The 15,566-nt window shown below is 35.4% G+C and overlaps 2 protein-coding genes across 2 annotated transcripts in view; one reads left to right on the top strand and one right to left on the bottom strand.

Moving 5' to 3' along the window:
* LOC128249372 (uncharacterized) overlaps positions 1 to 10,589 on the bottom strand; it is a 25,515-nt gene extending 14,926 nt beyond the window's left edge. The window contains exon 1 of the mRNA XM_052972724.1: positions 8,045 to 10,589. Within this exon, the coding sequence (XP_052828684.1) occupies positions 8,069 to 9,109 (1,041 nt within the window). The 5' untranslated portion in view covers positions 9,110 to 10,589 and the 3' untranslated portion in view covers positions 8,045 to 8,068. The remainder of the gene's footprint in view (positions 1 to 8,044) is intronic.
* Positions 174 to 15,566, top strand: part of LOC106874078 (uncharacterized) — a 63,510-nt gene continuing 48,117 nt past the window's right edge. The window contains exons 1-2 of the mRNA XM_014921672.2: positions 174 to 348; positions 1,144 to 1,554. Of these exons, the coding sequence (XP_014777158.1) occupies positions 1,465 to 1,554 (90 nt within the window). The 5' untranslated portion in view covers positions 174 to 348; positions 1,144 to 1,464. The remainder of the gene's footprint in view (positions 349 to 1,143; positions 1,555 to 15,566) is intronic.

The following is a 15,566-nucleotide window of genomic DNA, read 5'->3' as shown; positions in this document are numbered from 1 at the left end:
TCTTATTTTTTAATTATTGTTAAATTAGTTGTGAAAATATTCCGTTTCTCTCATTTGAGTGGCATTTCGTCTTTCTTTCCGTTCTGAGTTCAAATGCTGTCGTGGTCGACTTTACCTTGTAGTAACGCCGTGCGCATACGTAGTCTCACGCATGCGTGGAATTAAACAAGCAAGCGTTCCCGCTTAATTCTATCTCTTTTACGGTCGGCCGACCATGAGCTTTGGACGTGTTAAGCTGTCTCTCTACATCTTTCGGACTTACACTCGACAGCTCGCTTGCAACTACATACCCACGTCCCAACAACTATGCTCATACACACAGAAGCTGTAATAACAAGAATTAAAGATGTATATATTTACCACCTGAATAAATGTTGTTTAAGTTGATAGTCTGGAGTTCAGCGTTCCGTTATATTCTAATTTTATAGTAGGAAAGTCAGGTATACATCTAAAGATGTATAACCCACTTTCTACTAAAACCTTTTACCTTTTGGGGTCGATAAAGTAAGGTATCAATTGAACACTGGGCTCCATGTAATCGACTTATGCCCACCCCTAAAATTGCTGGCTTTGAACCAAATGCTGAACACCTGAAGATCGCCCCACCACCTTCCTCTAACCGGGAAGGGAAGGGTGTCTTAATAAGCTTGGTGGCTATGACGAAAGAATTTGTATGATGGACGAGATTGAAGGGGTTGGAGACAAATACTTTCCTCTTTGGCCAATTCCTGATCAACTTCTGCAAGTTTCACTTGAAAAGTAAAATAAGGATAGACAGGGAAGTGTTATCTTCTAGCCAGTTTGCCGAAAGGTGGATGGAAGGGGCGAGAATGGTGCGAGTGAACGGGCCTTCCCCAAAAGTCAGGGTATCCATGGGTTTTTTTTTATAGGGTTTTTCCATGAGCAGCCCTCGAATATCTCCTCCTTATTGAGGATTACACATTACTGAATTTTTTTTCTTGGTTTCATTACGTTAATCTTGTTTACACGCAAAACCCTCACAACACACACTCACACACATTCTTTGCTTTGTCCTGTACTGTCCATAATGTTTTCTTGATGTAAACCCTTTGTGGTTAATAATGAATTTATTATTGTTATTATTATTATTATTATTATTATTATTATATTTTACTTCGCCAGTAATTGTAAGGATTACCGAGAGTGGGATTCCACCAAGAATCAAAACTGGGAATCATGGGTCAACTCCTCTTCGCTGGTTCGCCACATAAAATACAACGGAGAGCGATTTTCAAGTGGTAGAAGGAAACCGGAAAACAGGGCTGATACGGTGACTGACAAGTTGACAAACGGAGAACACAACAGAGATGACGAGGAAGAGACCGTTACTATGTTATTTGTTGATGTTGGTAACTAAAATGGCAATTACCAGCGAGGTAATTTCAGTTTGAAAGTTCGGCGGCGTTAACTCGGATCATATTCAAACATCCCGCCAGTGAAGTAATGGCTGCAGCCGATTCTATAACAAAAACAAAACCGTTTGAGGAAGGGGATTCTCTAATGGAAAATGCATTGGTCCCTGTATCGCTTAAGGTAAGTGTTGTCGCAGGTGGTAGGAGAAAAATCAAACAATATACTACTATATTGCTTTTATAATATAATAGTATGTCTTTAGATTCTTTGTTCGGTCTAATGGTGTTAGACATTAGCTCAGTATAATGATGGTCAAGTGTTATTTTAAGACAAACGAAGAAACTTTATATATATATTATGTGTTATAATAAATGAAAAGGTTATATATATTAATAATATTTGATATTAACGATAATGGTTAATTATTTATGCACAGACAGATATGTAAGGGATGGGGTTGTGTGAACAATCATTTCTTCAAAGTCATGTTATTTTCGATCGATAACATGATGGACTTTTTTGTTATATTGCTAGTTGAGCAACAACAAAAGAAAACAATCTATCAATATGTCAACAGAAATAGGGAAATCTTTAAACTGAACTAGTTTCTCTGTTTAAAATTATTCTCCTTTAAAAAACCCAGTCGTAATAAGCACAGCATTTACGCGAGCCTTTTAATAAGTTAAAGGGCTCTTATTTCACTTTCACAATTAACGGAACACTTAGTGTACGTTCCTTAGGGTGCGGGTATAATTAGTTGTACAGGCTATTATAACCTAGTGTTTGTTATATAAAACCTCGGTAAATATGAAAGAGAATGTCGCTTGCTGTGGCATTTAGGGGAGGATGGAATTTATTAATGAGTGTAGGGACTAAATATATCGGAAATTTGGAAATCGACATAGGATATATTAATGTCAACGTTCGCTCCATTCACCCCACCTAGCATTTAAGTAAAAACAGTGAGGTGTCGAAGTAAATATATATATATATATAAGTGTGTATCCTAAATATTTAGTTCTGATTTTCGCTGCACCACCTCTGTCTGTTGAATAATAGACAGGAGACACTTTTTTATTTTGTAAAGGCGACATGGAGAATGGCAGTGCCTCAGTTTAAAGGCGACATGTGTGAGCCATTTCCAGCTAGGGATGGATAATGAGATTGAAAGCTCAATTCTTGAAAGTAGTCCCTTATACAATACTTTTGTTGAAATTATGAGTGATAAAGATGATGAAAATGATTTCTTTTCTATGAAAAGAAAGAAACTGAATATAGAAATTTACAAAATGCACATTCTTGTTTGCACTTTAGTATCTCTCTCTCTCTCCTATCTATCTATCTATCTTTCTATCATGTGTATGTGTACACTCATGTTAGTTTACAAAGTGCATACATGTATGTATGTATATATGTATGCATGTATGTATGTGCGTGCGTGCATATGTATTGTTAACACTTAGGCGCTTATATCGCACTTTTTCCACACACACACACTTCTGAATGAGAACGCAAGAAAGTATTCGATCCTAGGAGTGGAGTTGTATATTAATTTTATCCAACTTTACAAATTATCTGAGTTTTTTTAATTTTTTAATTTAAGTCGTCAGTTTTCGCGCAAACATCAGTTTAATAGACCCTGGACTGTTCGTACCATCCCGAGAATCGAACAGTCATTCTTCGAACGTAATAGCGAAACTAATAATGCTTTCATTCTTTTGGGGGAATTCCTGTCTTTGGTCCATCTGATTAGTAGTAAACGATCGAGAAGAACTATAGATAGATAAATAGATGGAGATATATATGCATGTATACACACACACACGCAGACACACACACACACACACACACATATATATACATGTGTGTATGTGTAGATTTGTATATATATATGTATGTAATATATACATGCGCGCACCCACATGTATATATATTCTTGCAAATATAATTTGAGGTAGTCGAGGGTTTTTTTAATATTTTTTTTAATGATCTCATTTACGATTATTGAATATTAGTAGTGAAGGATGGAAAATAAATGAAAAAAACTTTCAAAAACACTGCAACTATCCAAGCTTATCGTTAGTTTGTCAAAAGAAGCTAGTCTTCTCTTACCGGTCTTTGTTTTTAACACAGAAGACACCTAGATAGATAATTTCTCGCAGACACATTCATGCATGCATGTATGTATGCATGCATACATGTGTGTGTATGTATGTATTATGTATGCTTGCATATGTATGTATGTGTGTACATAAATGTATGAAAATATCTATACATAGTTGTAAATATGGGAGTGTATACACGCAGACACGCACACAAATATATAGACGAATACGCACACTCGTTGCACAAACTGACAAAAAATTTATCAAGGTACATAACATTAAATAAGTATACATATTTTATATCAGTTGGTGCTAGTTGATGATTCACTCTGTTGGGATACACGTGCACGCGCGCTCTCAAATATCCCTGCAATACTTTTGATTCTGATACTAATCCGTTCACTGACAAAAGTATTTACGTACACAGAATGCTCTAGACTTGCTTTTATAAATCATACGATATGATTTATAATGCCTAACAAATACGAAACTCGTATTTTATATTAGAAATCATCACCACTATTATTATTGCGATACGGCTTCCAATCCCAGTTCTATTGATTTCGCTTCATTTATGTTATTTAAATGTCACATCATCTCACCTCACTCCTATCCTTTTCTAGAATCTAGCTGCAAATATTTGATTTAATTTTGTCGAATTAGATTACAATTAGCATCTCTTTTATTTCCCACTGAAAGAATTGTTCACTTTTATAAATAAATTTTAAAATTACATAACTTTCACTCATTTTTTTAAAACTGTTGTTAGATTCTTCCAGTGTTGTTTGGTAAATATCTGTTATAAGTACTTAATAAATATCACTTGAATTGTAGTTCAATTTCTATTTAAATACAAACATTCATTCAGACAATATATAAGTTTAAATGTATTTACTGAAGTGTCCGTGTTGAGGATGGTGGTATTTTTTAAATCCTGAAAACTTTGATACTTTTCTCAGTCAAACTCAATCCGTCGTGTTTTAATCATCTAGTTATTTCACCCCCTTAACTGCTAAATTAAATTTTATGGTTATTTCAGTTACGATGATAAATATTTACAGGCGTAGGAGTGGTTGTGTGGTAAGTAGCTTGCAGCAACTTCAAAGAAAGATTAACTGGGAAGATAGCTTTCACGTGCAGCAGATGCACAGGGGCAATAAACACCACAGATGCTCAGAAAACAAATTCCATCACACTCCAGCGGGAGAAACTAGAAGTAGTTGATAGCTTCTGCTTCCTAGGTGACCAAGTCTGTAGTGGGGGTGGATGCTTAGAAAGTGTTACCACTAGAATAAGAATAGCCTGGGCAAAGTTCAGAAAGCTTCTACCTCTATTGGTGACAAAGGGTCTCTCGCTCAGAGTGAAAGGTAAATTGTATAATGCATGTGTGCAAACTTCCATACTTCACGGCAGTGAAACATGGGCCATGACTGCTGAAGATATGCATAGGGTCGAAAGAAATGAAGCTAGCAGGATCCGCTGGATGTGTAATGTCAGTGTGTACACATGACAGAGTGTAAGTGCCCTGAGAGAAATGTTGGACATAAGAAGTATTGGATGTGGCATGCAAGAGAGACGTTTGCGTTGGTATGGTCATGTACTGCGGATGGACGAGGAGAGCTGTGTGAAGAAGTGCCATTCTCAAACAGTGGAAGGAATCCAGGGTAGAGGGAGACTCAGGAAGACATGGGATGAGGTGATGAAGTATGACCTTCAAATGTTGGGCCTCACAGAGGCAATGACAGAAGACCGAGACCTCTGGAGTTATGCTGTGACTGAGAAAACCCAGCAAATAAAGTGAGTCCACAGCTGTAACCTACATCAATGTTGCATAACCAGCCCACTCAAAAGTACCTTGGATCGTAGCGTGACATGCCGTGCTTGAGGAGACCTACTGAGTCAAGTACATCAACATCAGCAATATCAAAATCAAATCAAATGGGAATTGTAGTTGTGAAGCCCATGTCGGTAGCACGTAAAAAGCACCATCCGAATATGGCCGATGCCAGTGCTGCTTTGACTGGCTTCCATGCTGGTGGCACATAAAAAGCATCATCTGATCATGGTCGATGCCAGCTCCTCTAACCCTTGTACTGGTGGCACATAAAAAGCACCCACTACACTCTCTGAGTGGTTGGCGTTAGGAAGGGCATCCAGCTGTAGAAACACTGCCAGATCAGATTGGGGCCTGGTGTGGCCACCTGGCTTCCCAGACCCCAGTCGAACCGTCCAACCCATGCCAGCATGGAAAACGGACGTTAAACGATGATGATGATGGTGATGATATATATAAAATTGCTTCTTGGCCTCTTGGTTAAGACCAAAGTTTAATATTAGAATTAATATGCTTCCTGTTGCTGGTTAGTTTACTTTTGAAAGCCAGCATTTCTAGTGTAGTGTCAGTTCCTATTAGTTTATAGAGGTCTTTTGTCCTATCCATACAGAATATGCAAGTTTTTATGTTATAAGATCACATGCACTATGAAAATGCCTGTCCAGTTTGAATTGAGTATAATTTGGAATGACAGATGTTGTAGTAGTAAGAATGCTTTCTCAATAATTGCAGTGTGAATGTTGTAAATGATGATAAAATCTTTTAGTTCTAATAAGGTTGTATTAATATTATCGGTGTTGTATTGCAGAAATTTTAAGTTTTATGTTTCAGCTTTGTCTTTAATCTTTTACTTGTTTCAGTCAGTGGACTGTAGCCATGCTGGGGCACCACCTTTAAGAGTTTAATTGAACAAATCTCTTTTTACCAAACCACTAAGTTATGGGGATATAAACAAACCAGCATCAAGTTGTCAAGCAGACAACTTTACATAGAAATCTTGGTACCAGACACAGTCAAAGGCTTTACTTTTCGCATATGAAGAGCAACAACATTGCTCTCACTAAAGTTCCTAAGTGCATGAGACTACTGATGATAGATGTAGGAACACAGGCTTTTAGTAGGATTGGCTTTATGCAAATGGTAAAAACTGAGGAGAGAGACCCAATGTAATAAAGTGGATAGTTTTCACAGTTGTTTCTGTCATTTTCAAAATATTAAAATAGTAGTAATAGGCCTATTGCTAATACTCTTGAACAAAGGTAACTCCGTTGTTTGTTTCCATTAGCTAGGGTAAATAAACAAACATATAACAATTTTCCAATATTTTTATTTCATTTTGGGATATTTTTTCACATGCCTCTGTTGATTGTGCATCCTTAGTCAGAGAACAGCAGATCTGTAGACCACTCTTAGTTTTTTTAGCTAGCCATGTTTGTGGAAAGTGTTATGATTCTTGTGTGTGTGTGTGTGTATGTTTGTGTTGACCTGTGGCAACAGAATAACAGCCATTAACCAGGGAGCAGCAGTTACTCACAATTAGTTAGTTAGCCACTGATATAGCATATGACTGTTTGATTACGGGTGGTCTGGGGTTACATAATACTATCAGGAGTCATTAGTTAAGGGAAAACAAACTTATAGCTGAAGTTCTTCAGTCGACTATCTTCATGTCATAAGACTGCTTGGTCAAGTTTGACATGGGGTTACACAGTCACAACCACTTATCAGAATGGAGGTGAAGGCAAGCAATGTTATATCCCTTGCAGAAGGGCACAGCACAATGGTCCCAGTTAAATGTACCTCTGCAGTTAGTAGGTGTTAACTTCTTTTATATCTTTCAAACGTACACATGCCAGTATACTTAAGCCTGTACACACACACACACACACACACACACACGATAAATTATAATGAGCGATAATTTTTGAAAGTTATAGTGAACTTGTGAACTTATAAATCCAATGTTAATCGAAGGGTGATGAATAGGTAACTATCACAGGTAACATTCGTAGATGCTACGAGACATATTCCTTGTAAATATTTGGAACATAGGCAGAAATCCAACTGAAACCCTGTGGCTGATATGAATTCATAGTACATGAGCTTATAGTTCAATACATTATACACTTCATTCAACTTTTAAACAAAAACAAAAATGATAAAAGCCTTAATGTGATTACTATAAATTAGAGCAAATCTTCTGTTAAATCACACTCTACTGCCTTAAAGCAAAAGAAACATTAGAGAATGTAGAACTAGGTGCATGACTCTTTAAGAATAAATCTTGAGATATGTGGGATCCTAAGGCCTAGATATACATGATGCTCAGTCAGGGACCACTTGAGATTATTCAACAACTTTTAAAGAAACATGCAAACATGAACATATACACTCACTATGAAGGAAGCCTGTATGTAGTCATTCAATTATCTTAAAAGAAAGGAAGGACTTATTGGTCACTGTTCTCCTAGACACACAGAAAGATAGAATGATCAAGGCTGGAAGTTCTTTGATGATAAGTCTACTGCATTAGATTGACACGGAGTTAAACAATAATAATAGTTACACTTACAGAAAGAAGACTTAGATTATTCCTATGTAAGAGTAAATTGATCTTAACATGTATGAAAATATGAAATAGGATTTATTCTTCTCTATGTTTTATTTGTTATGTATTAAGTGTGAATGCAATTTGAAGAAAGCTATATTTTGAAATGGAACAGTTACATACCTTTTAAGATTCTTGACTGTATTGTCAACAGATTGTGTCATTAAATAAACTGATGGTGCTATTTTTATATATTAGCTTCTCAGATGTTGTACAATTTGAAAGATTTTCATGTTGCACGTATGGTATATTTTCCCAGAGTTTTGAGCACTGAACACAAATATTCCATCTTGATAAACGTTCATACCTATGTGAGTAGGAATTCTGGCAACACTTATTCACATCATATTCAATCTTCAAGTATTTGACTGTTTCTCTTGGGCTGTTTATTAAGGCACCTTCGAATGGTCTTTTTGTAAGAGGAAATATCCATCCACGTTTTGATATTGTCACTTTTGTGGATCTTGTAGCATCATAGAAAGACTTTTCATCTGTGTGCCAAAAGAATATATCAAGGTATGGCCACTTGAATGGAATATTCATGCGAATAGGCACTGAAAGTTTTTTATGATAATATTTCCACTGAAAATTTGCTGGGGTGAATAGATAAAAGTCCTTTTGCTTTTTTACACTATTAATTAGGATGTTTTTGTGAGAATGCTTGACATAAATGTCTATGTCATCATCCCAAGGTATAAGTCCATGATGGCGATAAGAGCCAAGAAGAGTTCCGCTTTTCATAAAAAATGTTATATTATTTTGTGAACAGATATCTATGAAATTTTGGAAAACATAAAGGAAAACTACTTTTTCTGAATAGGGAAGATAATGGGTAAAAGTCTGTATAATATTATTACTTTTAGGTGTGAGATCAAATGGCTTGAATGAGCCAAGATGAGCTTTTCTCAAATTGATTGTTAATCCACTTTCCTGTAGAATTTTGAATACAGTATTATTAGCTCTGTCCATGTAACATTCTTTCACAATAAGTTCTCCATCTAGAAGGATTTTGAAGCAATTTCCTCTTTCTTTGATATGTCCAATTTTGAAAATGTTTGTATTTTTTATATCTGTTTTGTAATACATCATAAATAGTAAAGAGATTAAGGAGAGAAATATAAAGATATAAGATATCTTTACTGCCATGTTGGACAAATATAAACTCACACACACATATACTATATACATGTGTGTGTCTGTATTTTATATATATATATATATCTATTCATATGAATGTGTTTTTATATGTAAATGTATGTGTAATACATTTTAAAGATAATGCATAAGTTTGGGCTTGTTTGTATACATACCTTTATCTGTATAAATTTATATTCAAGCTGTATATAAATATGTGTATGTATATTTTATACATTTCTATGTTTGTGTTTGTGTGCATGCATGTGTGTGTGTGTGCGTGTGTGTGTGTGTGTGTATTCCTATGCCTCATAATGTATTATTTGTTCATTAGACTCTGTCGATTAGCTGCTAATCATTAGTGTTTAAACAATGTCTCAATTATTTTGTCAGTTATGTTGACAGAACATCATTCACAGAATCCATAATTGTATATCTTTTTTTTTTTTTTTTTTGGTATTTTCAACACACTGGTAACATTTCTGAAGATAATTTGGTACAGGATACGTGTGTGCTTGCCAGTTAGGTTATGCTCATCTGTTATTGACACACAATTATTTTTCAGATTAGTCATCTAAGGATGGGCTGTGATTGTAGCCTATATGGGTCCTCTCAGATTGATGAGAACCAATATTGCCGATGTAAATTGTTGCCTATAGGAAAATGGAGCCAGCAAAGGACACACTGAATAATGTAGCTCTTGATGCATCATGCCTGATAGGAAGTTTTGGTATTTGCAGCTGAATCTCCTTTGATGATAAGTCTGTTTCATAATGATTAAGCAACAAATATAGGAAGAGAATTCTACAAGATTGTAATTATGAAACGGAAAAATTGAACAAAGTGTTTTGTGTGGAATCTGGAGTAAAGTGAAACGCAGTAATGTTACAAGAGGTAGAGAGGCAGGAACATGTGACAGGTGTAGCATGCAGTTTACAAATCCTGAGAAACAGAGGTTGTTGTAGTTGTGGTTGAAGGAACAGAGAGAAAGAACAACATATCTATGAGCCAGTCATTGTAGTTGAGTGTGTCTTTGCCAATCAAGTAGATGGTCCTTTTTGTTATCCAGTCTGAAATGCTTGTGTGTGTGTGACAGTAGCATTCTTCCAAATATGTGCACAGTAATCTAATACGAGTTGTCCTTAAGCATTGTAGAGGGTTAAGACCTGAGCAGGAGGGAAATATTTTTGAGAGCTCTGAAAGAAAACCTTTGGAATGCATGAAATCATCATGAAAGTCATCAAAGAATATGAAACTTAGCAATTACAGTGACTTAGAAGAGTTTAGTTGTATGTTGTTCAAAGTGTAATGCAAGACTGTGTGCAGCGATTGTGACTTTGCACGTTGATAAAGACCAGCTTGGCATATCCTTATTGGAGAACACGAAACAGTGTATGTAATTGTGTGAGGTGTCTAGGATGCATGGAGAATAAATGATAAAAATTTACTTGCTTTAATTGGATGCTGTCCTAATGCACCCATTACACTTATAAAGTGTCCATCAAAATAATGCAGAAAGGAATAGATGAAACCTTCCTAAAGAATTTGAATGGTAGAATATGAATGATAGAATATGAATTATTAGTAATTAAAGACAGGCATTATAAATTATACCAAGCTGTTTGACATGAGTTGGTTATTGATTTTCCAGTACAATGTTATATGTACAGTCTGTTTACAATGTGATTATCATGCTTCCATGTCGTGTAAAAGAAGAGGGAAAAAAATCAATTACTTAGAAGGATTATGTATTGATAAGGGGCTTCAATTCGCACTACAGCCATTTTGTTATTTCTCAAGGCAAAGATGGTTCCTCACAGCTCCACATTTTAGGGAGGGAATTGTGGATTATATCAGTTCTAGTACTCAACTGGTACTTTTTTATTGACCCTGATGTGATGAAAGCAAAGTTGACCTGACAAAATTTGAACTCAGAACATAACGGTACATGACTACATGTCCCAAAGTATTTTCTCATCTGATGCTGTACCACTCCTGCAAATCCATAACTATCTCTAGGTAAGGAATATTATGATTTTCATTCATCTCTTATTTCATTTTTTTTTTTTAATGATTGGATTATATTTCCTGGGATGAGCTCCATACCTGTGCCTTTTACTTGTTTCAATCATTAGACTGTGGCCATGCTGGGCACTGCTTTGAGGAATTTTAGTCAAATGTATCAACCTCAGTACTTGAGTTTTTAAGCCTGTTACTTATTCTATTGGTCTCTTTTACTGAACCTCTAAGTTATGGGGACATAAACACAACACCAGTCAAGTAGTGGTGATGGACAAACACAGACACAAAGACACACACACACACTCTCATAGATATAACTATATATATAATGGGCTTCTTTCAGTTTCTGTCTAGCAAACCTACTCACAAGGTTTTGGTTGGCTCAAGGCTATAGTAGATGACATTTGTCCAAGGTTCCATGCAGTGGGACTGAACCTGGAACCATGTGATTGTTTACTTGTTTATTTTCTGTATTTGTATCACTCTACCTGATGGAGCCGTGATGAATCACTGGGTAAGTTTTATTGAATACACTTTTCAAGTTTTCACATGACCCAACCTGAAAACAATTATGTGATGAACCAGCAGAGGAATCTCTATATGGACACCTGATCAGGTAGAAATATTAACTAAATTGCTATCTGATGTCATACGGAAAAAATACTGGATGTTGTGGTCACAGATATTTAAAACAAAGATCGATATTTGTGGCTGGAATGCTTTTAATTATTAGTCTGCTCACTCAGGGTTGGATTTTGAAACATATCTGGTTTAATCTTAGTTGCCTTTAAATACAATTCTCAAGAAAGACTCTAATACTGGTTTCAAATTTTGGCACATGACCAGCAATTTTGGGAGAGGGTTTAAATCAATTACATTGACCCCAGTACTCAACTGGTACTTATACTATTGATCCTGATTGAATGAATGGCAAAGTCGACCTTGGTGGCATTTGACCACAGAATGTAAAGGTGAATGAAATGCTGCTAAGCATTTTGCCTGGCATGCTAACGATTCTGCCAGCTCGTCACCTTAAGAAAGGATCTAATATTGATTTCTAATGTAAACAGTCTACATATTTTTGTGGGGAGTGGCTGGGAATGTAATCACTTCACCCAACCCTAGTGCATTAACCCTTTAGTATTCAGATTAACTTATCAAATGTAATACTTATTTAATCACACTGCTTTTAATTAATCATGCATTTGCCCGAGATTTTGATGATGTGATTGCACATTTTAAGAACAACATTGTAGGATAGGTGTGAGAGGCTGGATCTGGCTGATTTGAACTTAAAACAAGTAGAATACTTGGGGTAGATATGTCTAGCTTAAATGCTAAAGGGTTAATGGTATGTATTTGTTTATTGATTTTAGATGGATGAAGATCTAAATTAACCTTGGTGGGATTTAAATCCAAGGTATTTTGTTTGGAATTCTGTTGATTTTGTCACCCTACTACTATTAACTTTCTTTTACCTTGACTGCAGCCATGCTGGGACATCATCTTCAAGGGTTTTAGTTGAAGAAATTAGCCCCTGTCTACTACTTATTCTCTTGGTCTCTTTTGCTGAACCGCTAGGTTATGAGGACATAAACAAACCAACACCTGTTGTCAAGCGGTGCACATACACACACACACACACACACACACACACACACAATGGAATTCTTTTAGTGCCTGTCTACCAGATCCATTCAGAAGGCTTTTGTACACCTGGGTCTGTAGTACAAGACATTTGGTCAAGGTGACATGCAGTGGGATTGAACCAGAAACCATATGATTGGGAAGCAGACTTCTTAGCAAACAGCTATGCAAATATCTGCAAATAACTTTATGTTAGCATGGGTTTTACCTCCCTACTTTTGTACCAGTTTCCTATGCTGAGGTTCCAACAATCTAACCAAAATACCAACATATCTTCCATTCAGTGAACTTTTAACATTGTATTACTATAGTTTCAACTTAAAAACAATTTCACAATTCCTGACATCTGATCATTCTTTAATTATTTGTTAATGGTAGGTAGCACAGTTTTTTGGGGATATATATATAATGAAATCTATACCCTTTAGTGTGGGTCAGATAATTTATGCAGGCAGCAAACCTCCTTTTCTTGTTTAATATACTAGCAGTAAATATCAAAAGAAACTCTTAGAAATTAGGATTATAATTGAGACGTTAATATTGCTGTACTCTACTTTAGTGTCAGAATCCTTAACTTTTGCTTTTCTTTTTAGTTATTGGTTACACTAAGAAGGATGGACATTTGTAATGGATTGTAAATAGTGAAATAATGCTAGCATTTTCTGAGGGCGGTTCATTTTGTGGTTAGAAGTGAGGAAACACCTGATGTTAGCAGTGTAAGCAGAATGTATACCATCACTGTAGCAAAGTTTGCAGATTGTTGTGAATTTAAGTGAACACTTATCTTGAAGCTGATTACAAAATTGAAGATAATCTAAAAATGGTTTTGGTGGTGGTAGTGGTGGTGGCGGTTGCAGTGGCTGTTGTTGTTGGTGTTGTCATTGTTCAGAGATAGTTTTTTTTAACATTTGCTGATGACCTTACAGAACACAACATTTATGGCATATAAAACTCCATTTAATCTTATCATTTTGTTAGTTTTCTAGCAGATGGCCAGTATATGTGTGTGCACGTGTGTGTCTGTCTGTTGGACTGATTCACATGACAAGGGACTATTAGCACTTGACATTTAAACACCACTTGTTATTTGCAAGCCATTGTCAGTGCCGCTACACTTGCTAAAATTGGCAACCAAATCTTCCTCAGATCACACCCTTCTGTCTTAGACAAGCAAAAGATACACTGAATAATGTGTTCATACATACCATATTTCCCAACTTACACGCCAGCATTGTATCTAGTGTAAACATGTACATTATTTACATTTGATGGATATTTGTCCTAAGGTATTTTTCAATGTTGTTGTTATTATTATTATTATTATTATTATTATTATTATTATTATTATTATTATTATTATTCAGGTCACTGCTTGGAATCGAACTTGGAATTGACCTGGGGCTAAACTACAACTTGTTTATTGAAAATATTTTGTTACTAACTTTTATTCAAGAGACAATGGTGTCTAGCTGCATTTATTTTAGTAACCCACGCTCTTAACCACTATGCCATATGCCCACGGGCATATGACCTGAATAATAATAATAATAATAATAATGATAATATTAACAACAACAACAACAATAACATCGAAAAATACCTTAGGAATGAGAACCCAGGTTCAAAATTTGCTCAAGACACCTGATGAAGGCTGGAGGGTATATCAGCCGAAACGTTGTGTTAGCAACAAACAAGATGAGGGCAAATATCCATCAAATGTAAATAATGTACATAATTCCTCATCTCTTAATTATAGAACTGTATAAACATGTAGTATAAACATTCAAACATCATCATTATCATTTCAAATCCTGCTGCATTTCACTTGGAATTTTTGGTCCTCCAAAGTAGTTTTAGTGTATAAGTTGACCTACCTTGCTTTTTAGCTGTAAATTTTGGTTTGAAAAATTTGATTTGCATGTCTGAAAATACAGGTACTCCTAAAAAAAGATGAGATGTTCAGCTAGAATGCCTGTAATCATTGATCTTGTCTGATCAGTCAGAATTGACCTGGGGCTAAACTACAACTTGTTTATTGAAAATATTTTGTTACTAACTTTTATTCAAGAGACAATGGTGTCTGGCTGCATTTATCTGAATTACTTTGTTGCTAGAGCTGCTCATTTATTGGTAAATTTCAGTCTAGGTTTATTTAATTACTTTAAGAACTGATCATGTATTGATTCCAGTTGCTTGGATAATTAATATCTCATGATATTTGCTCTGTGTTCTATGTTTGCCATTTTGCTTTTGTCACATTTAGTGATTAAGTGCTGGTCATGTGTAATAATAATAATAATGATAATAATAGAAAATCTATATTTTTGTTCTTAGTCCAAAGGTTTTATAACTTCAATGGCTGTAATGTTAGTCCATTTCTGTATTATATTAAATTCTTTTTTTTCTAGACACTGACATAGCTATGTGGTTAATATTTTTTTAGTTTCCGGTTCAGTCACACTGCACAGCACCTTGGACTGACCAATATCTTGTGAGTAAGTTTGATAGATAATGGAAACTGTGCGGAAGCCTATCTTATATATGTGTGTGTGATAACTAATGTTGGTTGAAAACTGTTTGGAAACTAGTGTTGGTTTGTTTACATCCCCATAATTTAGTAGTTTGGTGGTTTGGCAAAAGAGATTGATAGAATAAGTACCCGCAAGTGTCTTCTACTATAGCCTCGGGCCGACCAAAGCCTTGTGAGTGGATTTGGTAAACGGAAACTGAAAGAAGCCCGTCGTATATATGTATATATATATATATGTATATATATATATATATATATATATATAAATATATATATATATGTATGTGTGTGTGTGTATATGTTTGTGTGTTT

This window comes from Octopus bimaculoides, chromosome 14 (assembly GCF_001194135.2).
Source record: "Octopus bimaculoides isolate UCB-OBI-ISO-001 chromosome 14, ASM119413v2, whole genome shotgun sequence".
Lineage (NCBI taxonomy): Eukaryota > Metazoa > Mollusca > Cephalopoda > Octopoda > Octopodidae > Octopus > Octopus bimaculoides.
The sequence above is the reverse complement of the archived record's forward strand: the minus strand, read 5'-3'. Positions and strand labels throughout refer to the sequence as shown.